At 43.9% G+C, this 21643-nt stretch overlaps 1 protein-coding gene across 1 annotated transcript in view; it reads right to left on the minus strand.

Moving 5' to 3' along the window:
• Positions 1-21643, minus strand: part of GLIS3 (GLIS family zinc finger 3) — a 429193-nt gene that overhangs the window by 22200 nt on the left and 385350 nt on the right. The window contains exon 8 of the mRNA XM_040620298.1: positions 6224-6402. Within this exon, the coding sequence (XP_040476232.1) occupies positions 6224-6402 (179 nt within the window). The remainder of the gene's footprint in view (positions 1-6223; positions 6403-21643) is intronic.

Consider the following 21643-nt stretch of genomic DNA (forward strand, 5'->3'; position numbering starts at 1 on the left):
GTTCTTGGAGGCCTGCTGGTGGCTGGAAACCTTTTGTTTCCCAGTGAGGTCAATTTGCATTGGGCTGTCAAGCTTACCATGCCTTACAGAGGTGGGAAAATGCCACCATTGTCTGCGAGCTGACTGGCCAGCCTCTACGGGACTGCGGGCAGGACAGCTGTAAATCATAAGAACCACAGGAGCCAGGACCCACAGGGAAGGCTCCCACTCCCCACTGCGGCTGTCTTGCTAGCAGAATGCCCAGGCCAGGAGGCAGCCCCACAGTGTTCTCCTAATGAAATCTAACGACTGGATCATGCAGGATGGAAATCTGTGTGTTGGCAACTGGCATCTCCAGAGAGTAAAAATAAGAGCAGGCAGTGGAAAGCACAGAAATCTAAGAAACTGGGGGAAAGGGGCGTAAAGGGGCAGAACCCTCAGAAAGCCTCCACCACTGATTTCTAAGAGGTAATCAGTGTGAAGGAATCCGAGAGATAGTACCATTTTGCAGACCAGAAAACCAGCTCAGGGAATGTTTGGCCGGCCCCGCGGTGTGCCTATCCAATAAACATTATGAACAGAACCTGTGGTTAAGCCTGGCAATGCACTGAAATATCCTTCTTCCCAGACTCCCTTGCAGGTGAGGGTAGTCATGTGACGATGTTCAGAGTATGCTTGTACTTCATTCTTCTCCCTCCCCCCGCCTGACCCTGGGACGAGATACAGAGAATGTCAGCACCTATATTGTCAACAGGAGGATGGAAGCCACCCATTACAGATGGCAAAGCAAAATGCTGGCAGGGGCTGGCCCATCGTGGGCTCCACAGGCTGCTGCCCCGCCCCCAGCACCATCTACTACCAGGTGTCTTGTCTCGGGAGAAGAGCGAGCCCATACGCTTGGAGTGCTGTTCTAGCACGAGAAACAAATCTGGAAAAGTCTGGACAATGTGGATTGCAAATAACAGGCTCTTTGGGAAAACTTGGGATCGGGACAGGCCACTCAAAATCTATGAAACCTTCTAACTCTAGCAGTAACAACATAATCAGGAGGGAGTCTGGGCAGCCAGTTCTATGTGGCTAGAGGATCCCTGGTAGTTTGGAAACGTATGCACGTGTCGGCTGGAAATGTTGGCTTGTAGGAACGGAGGCGACAGGTGCTAGAACCAGCTTGTGGGAAAGATCGCGATCTGCCCATAGCCAAGGGCCATGCAAGGTCAAGTGCGCACCTCTCTGGGGAAAGAGCCCTTAGGGTCCTGCTCATTCTCAGCTGTATTAAAGAGGGCTGAGGGGCTCCTGCCTGTGTTGCGGCTTGTGCCTGTGTAGCAGCGAGGCTGCAGGCTTTTTTCATTTCCTTCTCTTGCTACTCCAGCTCCTCTTGCCTAGAAAAGATCGCAGATGAGCACAATTCCCCGTTATTCTGACATCATTCCTCTCCTTACCAGTGGCGTCTGAGTGAACTAGACTGAGTGAACTAGTTCAGTCACTGTTGTTTGGCTGTGGGTGTGGTACAGGTGTGGTACAATATAATCCCAGCAGTTAGGATGCAACCTTTCCACCCCTCTAATTCCATTCCCTACAACAATGCCCTAGTTTACACTTTCCTAAAATACCAGGCTGGCTTCACCGCTCAGTGGGATTATACTTAACATGGTCCCAAATCCCTCTATGAGCTGGTCTCGCTGGTTCCCAGCCTCCTTTATTTATCTTCAAAACCCTATTCAAGAGTCACCTCTAGAAACACTTCTATGACACCATCTTCTGAATAAATCAGGTGCCTCTTGATATTATTATTACTATTATTATTGCATGTATCACTGTATTGATTACATGACATTCATGTTTGCCTGGCACCTAGTGGGTGACCAAAAAACACTGCTGGATTGAACTTGGCCTCTCCTTGATGGGTCCAGAAGCAGGAAGGTTGTGAAAATGCTGTTTTAGGAATTCCCATGGCATTCTAACAGCCTGGAATGAATAGGGCATTTAAAAAGAAATTATCCATGAGTGCCATAACAAAATGTACAAATATCAACTCTCAGGCAACTAATCCAAGCGAAATTCTGAAGCTTGCCCGGGCAAGAGAATGGTCCTAAAGAGAAAGAAAAGACTGAAGAACAAGCTTACATGATTGGAAAGGGTTGTTCCTATGTTTACATCTAAAATAAAAGACTAAAATGTACTTAGAAGTTGCCTTGGAGATGCCACCCAAACAGAGACCCATAAATGCTATCGACATTCAAACATGAAAAGAAATGACACCCATCCACCTTCCTAATGAGGCAACATAAATGGATGAAGTCGATGCAGAATCAACAAAACTGAGCTCTAGCCCTGGGTCACTTGCTAGGTGAGGGAACTTGAAAAAGCAGCACTACTCATCTTTTCAAAGTGTGCCTTTTACCAAACACTCATTAATATTGTAATAATGTATGGCAACAGATGGTGACTATAGTTAGCACGGGGAGCACTGAGCAAAGTAGAGAACTGTCAAATCACTATGTTGTACACCTGAAACTAACATAACATTGTCTGTCAAGCATACTTCGAGAGTAAATAAATAAACAAATACGCACAGAGCACACAAAGCCTATGTGCTGTAGGGATTAATATGGCATGAGCAGAGCTCAGTGTGGCCTTATTTTCTTCCTCATCTGGAAGACCAAAGCCCGCTGAATGCTAACTTTCATGGCTCTGTGTAAGGTAACAGCATCTACATACAAGTCTATTTCCCCATGGAAAGATGTAAATACATATTTACTTTGGTGTGCCTTTGACTCAGAAACCCGTAGATGAAGAACATGGCTTGGAAATGCGGACCTCTTGTTAAAGACGCCCGTGTGCTTTGCCAAGAAGGCAGCGATGCCTAGACATTTTGTATTCTTCTATGTCTCAGCTTCCATCTCTAAAAATATACCGATGACATTTTCTCTGACCTCTACCTACCGCAGGGAATACAGAGGATGGGGGTGACGGCACTCATTAAAGCCACGTGCTTCTTGACAGACAGAACACTCCTTCACTGTGGCTATCATGTTAGCAACCCCGACACTGTTCTTGGGGTTTTAAAAATCTTGTTTTATTAGGGGATGAAGTTCCCCATGACCAAGCTGCTGTATGACGTCACCCAGCAAACCAGTCCAACCAAAGCTGCCAGTAATTGTAGCTCATTTAAAAGGTCTCTGTGCCTCCCCTTGCTCCCAGCACTGTATCACCCACTTGAAAAATATTACATCAATTTGCTCTTTATCCTAAGGAGCAATTGATGAGAAATGCTCATGCCTACCAAGTTACAGGAAAACATTTTCAGACAAAATGCTTGGAGGATGAAGCAAGGCTGCATCTGGATGCCTACTCCTTCACTGTAGCAGCGGCCCAGTGCCTTAGCACGGACACTCCCTCTGCGAGCCGTCACAGCAGCCACTTGCATGTCTTCTAGAAGAAAGCTATGATTTCCCAATTTGCATAACTATATCCTGATCTCTTCCGGAAAGGCTTGTCATAGGTATTTATTTTAGGCTGCTGCTAGCAGTTTCTCATTGGCCGTGGGAATTTTTAACAATTGAAGCAAAAGTTCAAAAACAACTCGGTTGTTTGAAACAACAGTTCCAAGTTGACAATATATTCATTATTCAACTAAAAAAGAGAAATATGGGAGAAGAGTCTTCTGCCAGGAGGCAGGGCGAAATGATAAGGTAGATCTCATTTTCTGTGTTGTCTTGCTTCATTTTGCATTTGCTGAATGACAGAGTGTGAATCATTTATTCAGTAAATACTTACTAAATGCCTACTTTGCACCAAGAATTACGTGTGGCCTAAGGCTAGAAGCATTATCCCTATTCTCAAAGAGTCCAGTAAAAAAAAGGGAGGGAGAAGAAGCAGCAGCATTAAATTAATTACGCTCCTACTCTGTGCCACATGCTTTTCTTCTGGACTCTGTAACCACTGACAAGAGAAGGTAGCTGAGACCCCCAGCAAGTGTTCAGAGTCACACAGTTGAGCGGATTGGTATTTGTAAAAAATTCGTCTAATTCCAGAATCTCTTTTAAAGTATCTTCAGAAAGCAGAAAAAGAAGAAAAGAAATTATCCATTATCTCTACTGTCATGATTTAAAAACAAAACAAAACTCTTAATGCTTGGGAAAATTTCTTTTCCTTTTTTTTTTTTCTCTATGTGTAGGTTAATTTTTGAATTTTTAAAATACGTTTCACAGTTGTCATCGAAGTGTCATACGGCCTTTCATTGGAACTATGACATGATCGCCTGAAATACTCCATTATTTTTTATAGCACTGGAGAAAAAAATCATTGTCAGTCATACGATGAGACTGACTGACGCATGTTCAGATCTCTGCGATATTAAAATGCAAAGGGTAAAAATGGTGTATTGTAGGATCAGTGACCTACTCTGTATTCCGGAAAGCTCCACCTCCTGCCTGCCAGTAAGGGTGGCTGCCCGGCACAAGGGACCTGGATCTTCCCTACATTAGACAAGCCCCTCTCCTGAGTCGGGAGGTCTCCCCCTACAGGGAGAGTGCTCTCTTTGTCTTCCTCACACACGCTTTGCTTTGCGTACAGTAGGTGCTCAAGAAATATTTCTGGGTTGAATAAATACATAACTAAAGCTTAAGAAGAAGGTTACCAACAGAAGACCGTAACAATCACCACAGGCCCAAACAGTGGTGGGAGCCCATGTTTCGTCGGGAATGAGGGTTTGTGTGACTGCGCTCAGGAAGAGAGGGGGAGTGAGGGATGGAACTTGCAGTCGGAGCCAGTGGCCTGGACTTCTCCAGGTCTTTCCCTTCCCACAGCCCACTACTCTGTCCACGTGGTCTCCTCTTTGGCTGTCCAGCCCCCACTCTGCTGTCCTCCCCCACACCTAGGTCCACAGCACTGCCTGATTCTGCCAGCACACCTAGTCACACTCACCTGGTATACTACTGATTACTATTTATTTGGGGACACCACCCATTAACATAAAGTAATAACTCACGTGGAGCAAATTCAGGAATCGGCAAGAGGCAGATGGGGGACAGCCCTATATTTTAGATGGAGCTGAAAATCTCCTTTAAATGGACAGGATCCCTTTTGCCCCCAGGAAGTAAAAGGCTATGTATAGTCTGAGTCCATGCAATTCAACAACTCAACTCAACTTTCTATGGATGTTCACAAAGATATCTGCCTGAGTCAGCAGAATTGGTGTAAAGAAAGGAAATTCAGCCAAACTTAGTTCCCCGTGTATGTTCTAAGTTCAACACCAGATCTTCACATTTTGAACATCGTCATGATTTCTCTTACCTTCCTTTCCTCATTTTCTTTCTCTCCATACCTACCAAGTACCTATGTGTCTTTATAACACGTAGAGAACTGTGCTAAGTTCTCCAAGAAAAAGAACAACGGGTCAGAAAATTCTGACCCCAGAAAGAAACTTACATATTAATAGAAAGGCAAGTGCTCCTCGCAAGGAGTAACTTAACAAGGTAGAGAGCGAGCAAGAGTGATATCTGAGAGACGCAGGTGATATGCAGTCAGAGTCTAGAGACAGAAGAGATGCAACCCAGCTAGGACACCAGGGAAGGCTTCAGAGAGGAGGTGTCATTTCACCTGGGCCTTGAAGAACGGAGAGGTTCTGCGGATATGGGACGTGTGTGGGCAAAAAGCCCTCCTGTTGTTCCTTTTTTTTTTTTTATAATAATTTTTTTATTATGTTACGTTAGTCCCCATACAATACATCATTAGTTTTTGATGTAGTGTTCCATGATTCATTAGTTGCGTATAACACCCAGCGCTCCATGCAATACGTGCCGTCCTTACTACCCATCACCAGCCTATCCCATTATCCCACCTCTCTCCTCTCTGAAGCCCTCAGTTTTTTTCCCATAGTCCATAGTCTCTCATGGTTCATTGCCCCTTCTGATTAACCCCCCTTCATTCTTCCCTTCCTTCTACCGATCTTCCCTTTTAAGAGACTGTCTATTGTTTAGGACACAAGGTGCTGTTAGGCTCCACATGAGGTGTGAAATCACTGATCAGTAAACGGATCATCATCTTGGGCTGACCGTTCTGGGGTGTCATGAGTTCTATCAGTTTAGGGCCAACACCAGGAAAATGCAATGAGATTTCATGGGACATTTTAGGCGTATGACCGAACCGAAGGAACCCATTGCTGGTAACGAAGGCACCTGTCTGGTAGTGACGGCGCAACATCACTTTCTGAGACTCAAGGGGCGGTCGGCTCCCCACTTACCATGGACGTGGATTCCATTTGGTTGAAAGGAAGAGTTTGTTTCTGGCTGGTAAGACTTCAGGTGTGGCCCACCCGCTGGCTGCTGGGTGTGGGGAGGCTGTGTTCTCTGCATTACTGAAGAAGGAGCTGGAACTCTCCGGGGACTGATGTGGTGAGGAGATGGGGCAGAAGGTGCAAACCTGGGGAGATGATTAGGAAAGGAAGCGTGAGGGACATGAAAAAGTGGGCGCAGAGACAAACTCTTCAAAGCCAAATTCCGATTTCCACACTGGCTGGATAAGAGTGTGACAAAAAGCCCTCAAAAGAAATTGGTGAAGACTTTTTCTCCCATCTTTAACGACTGACTTCTCAACTGAGATACTGAGGGGATAAAAGAGGTCAACGAAGGGAAAATGTAGTCACAGTTTGGGTTTGTCAAGCCTCTTAAAATGCATTTCAAATACTCTGGGTTTGGTGAAATTCAAAGCACATCTTTTGCCAGGCCTCCTTTTCTGCTAATTTTTAAATTCGTCTGCATTTTAGGGGAAATTTGATCCTTATGTTTCTGATTCATTTACACTTAGCTCATAAACATTTTGTTCTGTGAGACATTTCTGAGGTCCAAGAAGTGTTACAAGTCTTTATAATAAAGCTCTCTCATCCTGTTCTCTTTAAACAATACATTTTCTTTTGCCAAGAATGAGTGAATTTAAACCTCAAAGATCAAGTGTGGTTTGAGACCCAGAACCTATCTGCATAGGTTTTGTGCTTGGCAAAGAATGCTCGCTGCTCAGGGCACAACCACAACGCCTTGTGGGACATCTCTTGCAGTCACACATGCTAATCACAGTAAGGCTATTGCTAGGTTCTGAGGAGGGACAGGCAGATACAAGGTGACCTGGTCAACTAACCTGGGACCCAAGACTGATAACTGTCCACCAGTCTTCTGTCAGGGGACATTGGCAGGGTCTGACTCCCTAGGTTTAAAGCCACTTTCTAGCACTGAAGGGAAGGTGCACTTGGCAGAGCAGTGTTCAAGTTTACCACTGTTCACAAACCACCAAAGTGACCCTCAGTGCCACCCCCAGCTCACTAGGGGGCTGGCACGGGGAACCAGTCAGTGCCGTGAGATGAAGTGACAAAATAATTGGGGAGCAAAGTGTATCAGCAATGAATTGTTTCGTGTCCTTAGAAAGGCCCACCAAGTTGAAAACTTTCAGTTGGCTATTCCTCCCGCCGAGCGAAAAGACAGGCTTTGTCCGATGCTAACACCGAGCAGCAGCCAGAGAGTACGCGGCTCACTGCACAAGAACGAGTCCCCTTGCTTTGCTGGGCTCTTGCGTAGGGCCATAGAGGGTAGGAAGGGAAACTGAACCAGTCAAGTTTATAAAGCAATGTGCACCATTCTGAATCAGCATATTGATCAGGGCTGGGCTTCTATATTTGTGTTGAGCCAGGAAAGAACGAGGGGATGAAAAAAAAAAAAAGTATGGAATTTACATTCTAGACGATTCCTAAATGAATTCTGTCCCACAAGGGCTATGGAGGAAGGGGATGTGGGAACCGAGGAGGGAGGATGGGGAGAAGAGAAGTCTCCAGAGGAGGCTGAAACAAACTGGCTGCGTTAGGATGCCTATTTTCACTTTGCTGCAGGAGAACAGTAACTGAATACCCTGGGCCGGGGAAATATATATTTTCCAAGTGTATCATCTTAATTGGAATTAGCCTGGAAGATGTGCTGAATGGCCTTGAGCGAACACATCGCAGATGAACCCGGTCACTGCCCTGAGAACATCTAGTAAAAACCCGTGTGCCAGGATTCCTCATATGGAGGCTATTTTCTTGGGGAACATGTCCCTAATGCGTCTGGCAACTCTCTCTGAGGTCATGGGAGGCAGCTGAGGAATTGTGGGATCACAGGCTTTAGGGCTAACAGGAGGCCACACAACCACCCCACCCCGGAGCCCTGTGGGCAGGAGACCCCCAGGGAGAATGGGGAGGACTGGAATCGGAAGACAACCTCTGCCACTGGCATGGCAAAGCAGGAAGATCATTGACTTGCTTCCTGACTGTATTTCTTCATCTGGGAATAGAAGAGGCAGCACACTCTTGATCTTCTGGTCTTTTCTCTGATACTTGTGCCGCTCTTCCTTTCCGTTGAGGACTGACGGGGCGGAGAAGTGTGGATGGGGCAAGTCACAGTATGTATAAGTCTGACCCTGATATTGTCAGCTTGATGGAGGAGAGGGATTCTGTTTCACAGTCCCGTGTCCTGGGGCCGGTGAGTCTGACTCAGAAACAAGGGTTTGATTAACAAAGATAGAAAAGATAGATGGGGAGGGGAAAGGAGGCGAAGACTGTCAGCAATAGAAAATCTTTTTTCTGTAATTTGGGGTGATCTGGCTATTGAGTGAACTATGATTATTAGCTATAAGGAAGGGAAGATTTCAACTAGCTACAAGGGCAGAATTCATTTAGGAGTCATCTAGAATGTAAATTCCATACGAGAGACTCTACATCTATATCTGGATTATATAGCTACATATAAATTATGTATCTATGTATCTATCTAGGAGTATATAATTATATGGTAATTCTAAATCATTCTTATCTATTCATTCATGCAAATTCCAAACCCTGGCCATGCCCTCTTGGCTACCACGTATTACATAACAGTAACGGTGAGCAAAGGAAAAAAAATGTGGTAGTATCACAAGGTGTTAGCAGTGCTTATTTCAGAGACCTGGGGCGGGGAGTAAAACACACCTACTGACCCTTCGACTGACTCCAGATTTTGCTTTTTGCTAATTCAGACTGGATTTTTCTCCATGTTATTCAAATAAGTAAGATTATATGGTATAAAGTTAACGCAATTTTAAAATATAGTGTGTCACTTCATATAAAGTATTAATAAAAACTTCAAAGTAAACTATCGTAGGTGAGATAAACGTACACCTAAAGAAGTCCTTGATTTGGAAAGGAAAGGACTGATACAAAAAATGTTAACTTTTACACGTATAGAGAAAAGATGAGAAGTGACAAGATGTGATTACCATTATCCACACAATTGCTAGGAACAAGGAAATAAAGAAAAATTCAGCGCTAAAAAGCCCAGCATAAGAAACGAGTGTATAAATGTGATTGATTTTCAAGTACAGTACTTAGATTTAATTTTGTTACTGTTGAAACACGGTACATAGTATTTTATGGAAAAATCTCTCACACTCTCTCTACTAATTTAAATTTAACTTTTATAAACCTGCTTCCATGTTAACCCATTCACAGTAGAGTAAAATAAGCAAATTAAAATCTGAGGCGAGGGGGTAGGAGAGGCGTGCAGAAGTGGGGGAGCCCCTCTGTTAGTGGGAATGCCCTGGGAGCGTCCAGAGCAATCACTGACAACTTGTAACAAGACCAATGTCAGAAAGTGTTTTAGAAAAAGCCAAAGGACTCGAGAAACTTGAGTGGTCTGAGGCCATGCACTCCAGAAGCAAGCAAAGAGCCAAGAACATACGCATTTACACAGAAGCTCATTAAGCCAAACGTCAAATGTTCTTATTGTTATTGAGGGTAGGGTGTAGGGCCTCAGAACCCCATTTTCTTAGTGCCCTCCGATCTTCCAACCTTGTTTTTTTAATATGCACACATACCCAAATGAATATGGTCTGAACATTCTGTCCAAAACAGAGGTTTTTTTTAAAATCAAAGATGGTGAATTAAAAATTTTTGATGCTAAAATAAACAGTTTTGATGCTGAGTCTAAGTTGCAGTGATTTGCAATTTTCCTCCCATGGAAGAGCTCGTCCCCCATTACGTCAGGACAAGATGACGTCACTCTAATTCACTCTGAGTTACAGCAGGGTCCAAGAGCCAGAAGAGAGAACATCTGAAATCTTTTTAGGTCCAACTCTGTCCCCCAGCTGCTGGTCTGCAGCTCAAATTTCACAGATTTCATTCAACGTAGCTTACCAGTCTCTTCTTTGAAACAATAGAAGATTGTTAACATAAATATGCACACAACGGACTAGAAATTAAAAAAAAAAAAACACTGCTTACCAGAATCACTTCGCACAAAAGCAAACCAGAGAACTGAGTCAACCATTTGTACTCCTTTAGCAGAGGAGTTTATATAACCTCAGTGTGAGCCATCCCATGGTTCAATGGTTTGCACCCTTCCCCCACCTCCTGCCAAAAAACCCCAAAAACCCAAAAACAAAACAAAAACAAAATGGGGGAGGGGTAGGTTTTAAAGGGCTCATAAAAAAAATCTTCTGGGAAAAAAAAACAACTTAAAAAGGCTTCTGTAAATATATATCTATACACACCTTAGAAAATGTCTTATTATTTGGGGGGATTTAGTCAGTTATGCTCCTTCCCTTTTTGTGGCCCCACTTCCACCCTCGCCTCACACTGAGCTTTCCAACCTCGCAGTGAGGTTGGCCAGAAGCAAAGAGGTCTTCTTTTCTGTAGCTGCAGTACTCAGAAACAGTCTTAGATGCTTCACAGAATGGTGGATCCAAATTGAGACACACAGAACTGATGAGGTTCATATGCAGAAAAATTGCAAATGGCAGAAGGAGATGGATATCGCTGAAGACCCACTGGGCTTGGATTCTGGCGCTGTCCTTACTAGCTGGGTAACCCTGAATAAATTCCCTGACTTCTCCCAGCCTCAGTTTCAAGGATAAAATAAAGATAATCTCAGCGCCTACTGGGGATCATAAAATCTGAGATAACACATTCATTTATTCATTCAAGAGATATTTATTGAGCACTGACCCAGTGTGTGGCCCTGTTCTAATCACTAGGGACAGAGCAACACAGGACATACATCCCTGCTTTTGTGCAACTTCTATTTCAGGGAGGGGAAGCAGGCAATGAACAAAGTTAAGTAAGCAAACTATATATTGTACTGAGGAAAAGAATACTGTAGAGAAAAATCAAGAATGGAAAGTGAGGGCTAGGGGCGGATTATGGATAATTTAAAACTGGGAAGTCAGAGATCTCAAAGTACTTTAGACAATGTCTGACACCTTCCAGATGATCAACACACGTTTATGGAATGACTGCTCCAAGTGGAATGTACACTTAAGGTATCCCTGACATTAACACATACCCAGTGCTTAAGAGCTCTAGGAGACTGTGGTTCCAGCGCTGCATTTGAATTTCTACGGAGTTCTTAAAGTAAAAAAAATCTTAGGACTCTTTTCTCTCTTGACTATTCAGATATGGAAACTAAGGCTCGGAGAAAGCAAGGCATTTACTCATCTGGCTAATTTTCTAGTTCTAAGGGCAGATAGTCATGGTCTTGTTTAAGAGTCTCATTTCTTGGCATTGGGTTTCCCCACAGAGTATCGTGAGTTCACAAATCCACACAATCATATCATGTTCTAGCTGAAAGGCAATGGAATAGCCTTATTTGGATGAGATAAAGTAGGCCCAGAGACATGAAATGATTTGCCCAATCACACAGCTGGTTCTCCAGATACCACTCTATCCAAATAAGGTCAGATGCTCCCTAGTGGAGAGGCAAGGCAAGGTGGAGGGGTGGGTGGGGTGAGGGAGGGCAGTGGAGGACTCCAGCGAGCATCTGAGATTTGGAATCTTCTCACCAGCTGGTGGGGACAGGCGTATCAACAATCCACTGCCTTGAAAAAACCTGGCAACCTGTTTCCCAGTTTGCTTTGGTGAACTTGTTCAGTTCTGCACTAGAGTTCTTCATGCCCAAGCTGGGCTTACACCTTTGGTCTTTCCAGCTGGATAACTCCTTTCAAATAATGCTGTCTCCTGTCTATAAGTCCAAGGGATTTCTATGTCAACTAACAACTGTATTTCTTCAAACAATATTTGCTAATAGACCATGTTGCAGGTTAAGCACGTGTCATAAATACGTCTTATTTTTCTTCATTTGTGCTGTATATTCAAGCAGTTCTAGCAAGCAGCGTGGGACTGTGTGGTTTAGCATTGTGTTGGGGGTTAATACTTTGAAAAGAAGGGTTTTCATCATCAAGTAGATTAAATGTTGGTTGATCTGTGCCTTGGACAGTTCTTTTCTCCCCTCTCTCTTCCACGGGGGTAATGGAGCTCCCAAAGAAGGAAGAATGCATCAGAACAGCTCGTTTTATTGTATTCACATGAAAAATATTATTGATTTGCTGCTAGGGAGTAGAAATAATGGATACAAACTGGTCTATGGTGGATTTGGGGAGGCATTTTTTTTTATCCCCCAAAGAACTGTGGTGGTTTTTAAATTCATCTGTGAAAACTAATCAATAAAAAGTGGCTTTAGCCGTTGGCCAACTACGGAGGGGGAAAAAAGGAATCCTTTTCAAAACCGAAAAAGAAAAGCACAGTTTTAAGGATTTCACATCTGATTTAACATCTAAAAAAAACCCCCCAATGATAATACCCCACTTTGTATAGCCAGACAGCACTCCATTTTAGTAGACTTTAGTGGTCTTTATAACGATTTATGAATCACTTCATGAATTCCTGGCTGACTCATCTGGGTGACTATAGTATCTACTTATACTTCCCTTCTGTCTCACAAAAGAGACACTTGGACTCAGTTCAATCCAGATTTGTCCCCGAATGAATCACAGCACGTTACTGGGGGAACTGCAAATTGAATTCTGCTTCTGAGACAATCAAGACCAGCTTTCAGTAATGAAGAAACAGCCGCTGGGAAGTGTGGGTAATTGCAACACTGTCCATCTGGGCAGGACCGAAGCCCGCCAAGAGCTGTATGTCTGTCCGAGGAGTCTGTTCCCAACTAGTCAAAGAGCTGAATCCATCTTCTCCGAGGGCTTAGTGCTTCATTCTCCTCATGAGAGGCTGGGTCCGTATTAACTGCAAATAATTTCTCACATTGGGCAAGACCAAGGCTCAAATGTGATTGCCTGAGCCTCCACAGACCATGACAAAATGAGGGCTGTGAACTGGCTGTAGGTGAAAAGATCACCAAGGTTTTTCACAGAAGACTCACACATATATTATGATGAGTGAGTGAGTGTGGAAAACAGGATGGCATGTTCCGGAGGACACTTTCTGCACTTGGGTATAGGGGGTCGGTTCTAAGGCAAGAAAACAAAGTCATCAATGCCCCAAGGCAGAGGAGTGTATTTTTTTCTGGGATAGACTGAAACAGGGCAGAGAGTATTACAATCTCTCTTTCCCTGTGGGAATGAAGAGGGAGGGGAGAGGACACCCAGGATATGTCAGAGAAATGAATTATGCAGGACACATTTAACCAAGAGCTGGGATTTTTTGGAATATCTTGACTGCAGAATTGGCTGTGACTCTGTTGTTTGTCTATTTTAGAATCTGATGTGATGGGGAGAAAGGGAAGAAAAGTTGGATTCTGCCAAATCCTCTTTACAAAAAAATCACCAACCAGAAGAGAATTTATCCAGAGTGGTCTTAGACATTTGATGTCAAAAATTCTGCTATAAAAAAGAAAACCTTCTGCAATGAGATCATCCTTTGGGCAGCTCTGAGCAGGTCAGAGCAAGGGGATTAACTCATGGTCCTGTGGCAAAGAGAAGACTCTCTTGTTCAGCACCGCCTGAGGCATAGAGTTCAGTCTGCTTTGCAACAGAGTGGATCAGATGAAAGAAAAACATTGAGAAGTGAGTGTAACGAGAAAGCCAGACGGCACATGAGGGGGAAGAGGGTTGTTTTGTCCAAACATGAGAAAGGGAGGCACAGGTATATAAAAAAATGGCCCCTTCCATGTCTTCCTCCTGGTCTCAAACTGTGAACATGAGCCTCTTGATGACATCAGAAGAACTTTCAGAATTAACTTTAGATGCAGTACTCCTGCCAAGTATGGCCAGGTGCCTTTGAAATCCACTGCCAAACGAGACCTTAAAAGTCAATATAATCCATAAATTTGAAAGAAACTAGCTGGGTGGCAGTTTGATCAGTAATAACATGTGCTGTTTATTTCTGATTTTTTTTTCCTTTTCAGGATGTCAGGTTACTACTGTAGTAACCACAAAGGAATTTTCTGTACCTTCCCTTGACTACAAAGCTCAACATTTGGTTAGAGAAATGAATTGGAAGAAACCACATCTATTAAAAATTCACAATCAGAGAAGGGCTCTTGGTTCTTCTTGATGAAAAGAACATCAAATCCTTGGATGTCTGCTACCATTTTGTATCTCTAGCTCCTTATCCAGCCCTACGCAAAGATAAGTATTTAATAAATGTTGGTCTTTGCTGTTGAGAAATTACTCTGTTGGAGAGACCACAGGTTCCACAGACTTAGCTCCCAACTTGGCGATGGCTTTATGTCCAGGTGGATGATTCCTTTGCCCAGTTGGAGCTAATTAATGTCCACTTGGATACTATATTTGCCCGGAGACCACAGTTTCTGTTTCTGAGGGGAGAACATCTTATTCAAGAAAATGATTCCAATCATTGACTCTGGGGAAGATGATTAAAACCTAGAAAACTGTTTCTCCTTGCAATTAAACAGAAAAGCAACAAAAGACTATTTTTCAGAAAAAGGAGCAAAAAAAACCTTTGTCTCGTGGTTTCTGCTCACTTCAGTGGTCTCCTCACCACCAGCAGGCAGACAGTCCTTCTTTTGCAAAAAGATATACAGTTCCTTCAGAGCCAATTTCCCCAACTGCTTCCCACCCAAAAGGGGAAAAGATAAAGTTGATTTCCAGGTCACAGTAGAAAGGCTTATGGGCTTTCACTCTGGGAATTCTGTCTCCATATGACCTGTTGTTTAGAGAAAGCAAAGGAATACACTGATATATCCGAATCACATAATGGCTTAGTTTGAACTCCATGTTGCTTCATGCTAACGCACTAAAGTAGAGGTTGCAAGAAAAGGAATTCTATTTTACCTCAAGCCTTGTTATTGTCATGACTCACTTTCCTGACTGAAAATCCAAGGGGACTAAAAAAACATCATCTTGGGCTTTGCATGAGGTAGATTTGTTTGGAATGTGGGAACAAAATAAAGATGGCTGATTTGGCATTCAGAGGTGAAATGAATGAGACCTCTTTAAAATGAAGAACCACTGCACTTCAAAACTAAAAATACGTGGAAAACAATCTGATGTGAAGAGATATTTGGACCATGAGTCAAGCTGTTTGTCTGGTGGAGTGACACGTGTACGCTCACATCAGCGTCTCTTGCTTTGCCCTGAGGTGACGCAGGGGAGTGTGCAGATGGAAGAGCAGCAGTCACCTGCTCAGGGTTACTGTTACCTTTCCCAGAAATCACAAAGAAATCATAGTTCTGGTCCTCCCTTCTGTTCACATCCGTTCATCCCACACAATGCCCTAGCGCTGGGAGGGTAAGAGCTGTAAGCATGATAGTCCCTGCTCTCAGGGAGCTCCAGTTCTAGGGGGTTGTAAGCAAGTCAGTAAGGAGACAGCATAATCTCGGGGACTGTTAAATCTACGAAGAGAAACAAAGCAGGGTTACGAAAGAGAGTGAGGTTGGCGGGGGTGGAGGGTTTAGGGGAAGTGGTCAAGAGAGGCCTTTCTGAAGAGGTAACATTTGACCAACACTAGAAATGAAGGCACAAATCATATAAAGTTCTGGTGAAGGTGCCTTTCAGGTTTCAGGAATAGCATGTACAAAGGCCCCGAGGCAAGATTAGTTGGTGTTTTCCAGGAATAGTAAGAAAACCAGTGTGGCCAGAGCAGAATAAGCCGGAGGAGCAGTGGTAAGACTGTGACTAAGGGCAGACCATAGAGGGCCTTTTTGCCTACAAAAAGGAGTTTGTACTTGACTCCAAGCATGGTCTGGGAGGGATGTGAGCAGGAAATCCTCAGAGACTCCATTTACATTTTGAAGGGCCCCCCTTGTGGTGCGGAGCCCCGGCCTGTGTGTGCTAACAGGATGAGGGTCCACAGCCTGATGTGGGGGACAGTTAGGGGCCTCCTGTAGTTGAGATGGGGGGGCAGTGGTGAACTCCACTTGCAGAAATGAAGCTGATTGTGTTTGAAGGTACAGCTAACAGGACTTACAGATTAATGAGATGAAAGAATGCTTGAGAAGAGGAGGGATCAAAGTTGACTAGGTTTTTTAAGTTCTTAGTTGTAAGTTAAGATAGCCATGTAGGCTTAGCTCATTATTCTCCTCCATTATCAAGAAACACACTGGACTCTGAAAATTGTGCTCATAAAAGTTTTGCAGACAACACAGATATTTAAATTAGAGAAAGATCAGAGACAAATCAGAGAAGACTAGAAAAACCAGTTCAGCAATGTCTTCTTGTTGTTGTTTATTTTTTTTCCCCAATTGGTAAGTAAGAAGAAAGGAGCAAATATCACCAATTTCCCTGTATGTATGCTAAGAGGAGTAGATCAGGGAAAATATTTTTTTAAAAAGATTTTATTTATTTATTTGAGAGAGAGAGAGCACAAGCAGAGGGCCGGTAGAGGGAGAAGCAGACTCCCCACTGAACAGGGAGCCCCATGTGGGGCTTGATCCCAGGACCCCAAGCTCATGACGTGAGCTGAAGGCAGCTGCTTAACCGACTGAACCACCCAGATGTCCCTCAGGGGACATATTTAAGAAGCTGTTAATACAGTGAATATCTCTATGAGAAGTTTCATTCCACAGGCCAATAACCCAACTGACACCTGCCATAGAGGATAAAGCATGGCTGTGGTCACTGACCAGCATCAAAAAAGCTTAAAGTCTTGTGGGCTATTTTGCCCTGGAATAAACTTGGAGAAGTACCAGAAATTTCCACAGATATAAAGAAAAAAAAAAATAGAGTAAGGACCCCAAGATTTTCTAATCTAAGACCCAATGCTCTCATCTCCATTTTCAAGGCTGGGACGTTGGGATTTTCTGCCTCTTCTCTACTCAGAGCATGGACATTGGGAACAACGTTCATCACATTCAGGGATTCTCATGTAAAACGTGTGTGCGCATGTGCGTATCGCACGTGGATTTTAAGCACCACGTCTCTCAACCCTGAATATCTGCGGAAGTTATTTTCCTACAGAGAAACGGACCCTTCATGGGATGCTGAGTGAGGGTAACTGTTTTCCAGAAAGTGCTGCAAGGAGGTGCTCGCGATCATGCAGCACTGGGTGAGCGTGACATCCACGGCCTGTCAGAGGACGCGATGCAGATGTCAACACGCAGGCTGAGGAAATGGCTATGTGAAGCCTATGTTTGTTTTTCAACTCTGGCTTTTCTCAAATATTTCGATGATCAAGATTGACAAGCTTTATTTTGGGGCCAGTGCTATTAGTTGCCCCGTAAGTCAGGTATCTTTCTGTCCCTGTGGGAGAGTGTGACGCACCTCAGGGAAGCGCTTAGAGCAGCGCTCAGTGGATGAGTCGTGATTACATTACGTGGATCCCTCTTAATGACACCCAGGTCTTCTCCGAGAGAAGATGAGTGCGGCCAACTTCCGGGTGACATCAGAGCTCTCGCTTCCACGTTTTCGTCACTGTGTCTCTCACATGCAGGTGGTTTTTTTTTTTTTGTTTTTTTGTTGTTGTTTTTTTTTTTGATACTCAGTGACTCTTCAAAATCCTCTAATATCAAGGTCATGACTACATAAATTACAAGCTAGGAATGGTAAGGGGCAAAACTGGTGTTTCCAATTACATTAAAAAAGAAAGTAATATAAAACCCGTGCTTCCTCGCTGGTGTAGGATATACAAAGGACAGCGTTTGTCTCTCGAGGACCACACAGGCCATTTGTCTATTCTCTGTCATTTCTTCTTCTGTTGGGTGTAGAATATGTTCTGAACTCTTGCTGGGTGGATAACACGATGTATGCCAGAGTCCCCAGGGTGCACTTCCGGGCAAATACACAAATCCCTGTCCTCCAGGGAAAGCCCAGTTTCCTGAAGGCAGCTTATGAGGCCCCTTCCCCACCCCACGCAAAGCCCCACCCCTGCTGGCATTCCCTTCTCTCAGCTCCTGTGCATACAGGGCCTGGCCGGGGCTGACAGACTTTCAGATTTCAGGGATATGTTTCTTCTTCTATTTCTCCCACGCTCCCCCAATTTGGGGGCATTTTTGTGTGCCTTTCAGTGTGCCCCCACATCTTCCTCTGGCAGCCCTGCATAATAGCCTAAGTTATGACTGCCTGTTGGCCATGTCTCTCCTTACACTGCACACTTTGAGAGGACAGAGTTCTGTCAGTCTTGTTGACTGCTGTATCCTCAGGGTCCAGCGTATCACCTGGTACCCAAACACCAGCTGACTAAGTAACTCAATAAATGAATGTCCCCGGTGCTGGGATATATTTTGATAAACTTTAATATTTTATGTGATGCTTATGATTTTAGCCATTATTGCACATCTACTAGGAGCCTAAGAAGGGAGAGGAGAGAAAGATTATTTTGTGTGTGTGTGTGTGTGTGTGTGTAAGGCTGAAAAAAGCTGAGTGGGTGAAGATATCAATGTCCCTGTTTGCTCAGAAAGTCCCAGGGAAGGAAGGACAGCAAAGCAGCAGGCCTGGTTTTGAGCTTTTCAGGGAAGGATGGGGAGTATCAGGGTTCTAGTACTGAAGATCACAGAAAAGCAATGTAGGGAGCCCGCACAGTGGATGAGATCTGGGGGAGTCCTAGCAATCTGTGTGTGTGTGTATGTGTGTGTGTGTGTGTGCATGTGTGCACGCATGTGTGTGTGTGTGTGTGTGTGTGTGTGCACGTTAGCATGTGCGTATGTATTAGGGCAATTATGTGTTACAGCAAAGTATGCAGGTTACATAAGATGACTCGAACTTTGAGAACTGGGTTCATCGCCGTCCAGACCAATGAATCAGGGGGGACCACTCTTTTCTAGGAACCTCCCACCTGGAGAGTGGGAGCTGGCAATGGCCTCCTGTTTCCTAGGCATTCCCGCACTGGTCCTTCTCCCTTGTCAAACCCTCTGCAGCACGTAGCACTGTGAAGCACCACACAGGCATTCTGGAAGTTATAAGGTTATTAGGTTCCTGCCCCCAGAGAACTAATAATTCAGTTAGCAAGATAACATCTGGGAAATGATAAATAAATAAAACAGATGATAAGAACCAAGAGACTAAACAGGGGAACTTGCCTCCGTGAGCTGCAAGATGCAAGGGGGCTTTCTGGGTTGCAAACTAACCCAAACTCCAGGCTGGGCAATGTTTAGTCAAGAATAGAACAATAATGGAAGGTCCTTATTGTCTTTCTAGGTAGAAAGAGATACTGAAATAAGATGCAGAAACAAACAAAGTCAGTGAGCAGGCTGGTTTGACAAGAGTTGGAGAATAGTGCAGAATTGCAAAGAAGTTAAATAGAAAACAGTTGCTATCCTTAACCCCTTAGCATCCAGAAAAGCTACAACATGTTTCCAGGGCTGAATTAGAAAATTGTATCAGTGAAGACCAGCCTGGTACCCAAAGGCACAGAAAGACTGTGTGTGTGTGTGTGTGTGTGTGTGTGTGTGTGTGTGTGTATCTATATCTAGAATCCTAGCAATGTCACATTTGATACGGATAAAAAACAGTGCAGCTTCCCAATACTTGATACAGACTCAAGAAACTGACATTCCTTTTTTGGTTAAGGTATTTTGTTTGACTACTTTCTCAAAAACAATCGTCCCTAACATTCTCTGCTGTTGATTTCTGTCCTGGTTGCGTACGCCTTGAGGAGGCCGCATCCGTTCCCTGTTTTCAGACTTTTCTGGCTCAGAGATGGGGCTCGCTGAAGCCCTTCACCAGGCACCCCAGGTGGTCAATCCACAAGTCTCCTTAAGCTCTGTAGCTTGTACTACAGAGCACCCTGTGTCTGTGGACATCTGTGGAATGGAGAGAGGCAGCTGACATGCTCTTGGACAAGGAACGCGACACAGATGCAGCGGACTTTTCTTGGGACTGTAAGATTTCTCCATCTCAAAAAGGGAGTCACATCAATATGTTTGTTTTCTCTGCTCTAACAGACATACTATGAAACCCAAACCCAACGAACTGACATTTCCAAAGACGCTGGGTCCCTCTTATGGGAAGTCACTGTCAGAAAGTAGCCCTGGCTCGTTCAACATGACATCGTGAAACACCACTTCCCATAATAAGTTTAAATCAACATTAGGTGATGTGGGGTGGTGCTGAGTAAATCACCAAAATGATGTGTCATTCCGATAATATTTCAAAATAAAAATGGAGCCTCATCAAATTGAGAGAACTTGCATTTACTTTATTTTATGACGGCAAGGATCAAACAACCTGATGCTAACTGGATAGATGTGGTGGACCTTTCCTGACTTCCGACAGTGACTCAGCCCATTTTATTAACAAGCTAAAGCTAAGTAAATGATGAATCAGTGCCCGCAAAGCAGGAAAAAATGCGTTTCCCACTAAAAATTGCAAAGTGTGATAAACCCATTTCCGTTAAGAAAACTGCTGGAGTTTTTACTGGGGGATTTCCCAGGCAAACAGAGGCAAAGATCTATAAACCAAAAGCGGAAGGTAAGCACATTTCCTCCCAGTGTTTTTATTCTGCACACTAATGCAAACACAGTGCATAATTCAGGGCTGTTTCATGTCACGCTCCTCCCCAGACCTGATCCCAGTTGGGCTGGCAAAGGAATGGGCTGCATATTCGGTGGGAAGAGCACAGCACAAGGCAAAGCCACAGGTGTGAGGAGGTCCACTTCATTGCCCAGCCATAGAAAGTACTGTTACCTTCCTCCCGCTCCTCCCCTTTTTACCGTCCAGGATGATCTACTTTATCAACCACTGTCATTATGTAACAACACCCTCTGGCTTCTAAACCTCAATCTCTCAGCCACGCCAAGGTTGCCTGTCTTCACGCTATGCTACATGCTAGGTGCTTCCCCTGCTGTGGTTCATTGAATCTTATCCCCATGGCGTGCAAGCAGAGGCTCATTCTCTACGTGGGGCTCCTGATGAGAAGGAATGTGTCTGTCCAAGAGGAAAGAGAAGGCAAGTCCCAACTCTGGAACATTCTGCAAAATAAATGTCCTGAGTCTTTAGAAATTGTCAATGTCATGAAACATGACAACGATGATGATGATGATGATGGTAACTTTTTAAAAACTGGGGAACTTCATTAGATTCAAGAAGAGTAACAAGAAATGAGAACTGTGATCTTATTAAATCCTTGATCAAAAGAAAGTAAAGAAAAAAAAGAAACTAGCTACAAAGAACATTACTTATATAATCAAGGAAATTTCAGTATTGACTGCATGTTAGATAATGCTTTATTGATGTTAACTTTCTGGAGTGTGATAATTACACTGTGATTATGCAGGAAAATGTCCTTCTTAGGAGATCTTTTCCGAAGTAATTAGGGTTAAAGCTCAATGATATTCACAACAATCTGTCGGAGGGTTCGGAAACAACAAGCAAGCAAACAAACAAAGGATCTCTCAAGTCGGACAGAGAAAGAAAGAGACCGAGAGAGAAAGAGAAGGCAAAATATCAACAGTGGGTGAATGAGGATGCAGGGTGTATGGGT

Source organism: Ursus maritimus, unplaced genomic scaffold (assembly GCF_017311325.1).
Source record: "Ursus maritimus isolate PB19 unplaced genomic scaffold, ASM1731132v1 scaffold_34, whole genome shotgun sequence".
Lineage (NCBI taxonomy): Eukaryota > Metazoa > Chordata > Mammalia > Carnivora > Ursidae > Ursus > Ursus maritimus.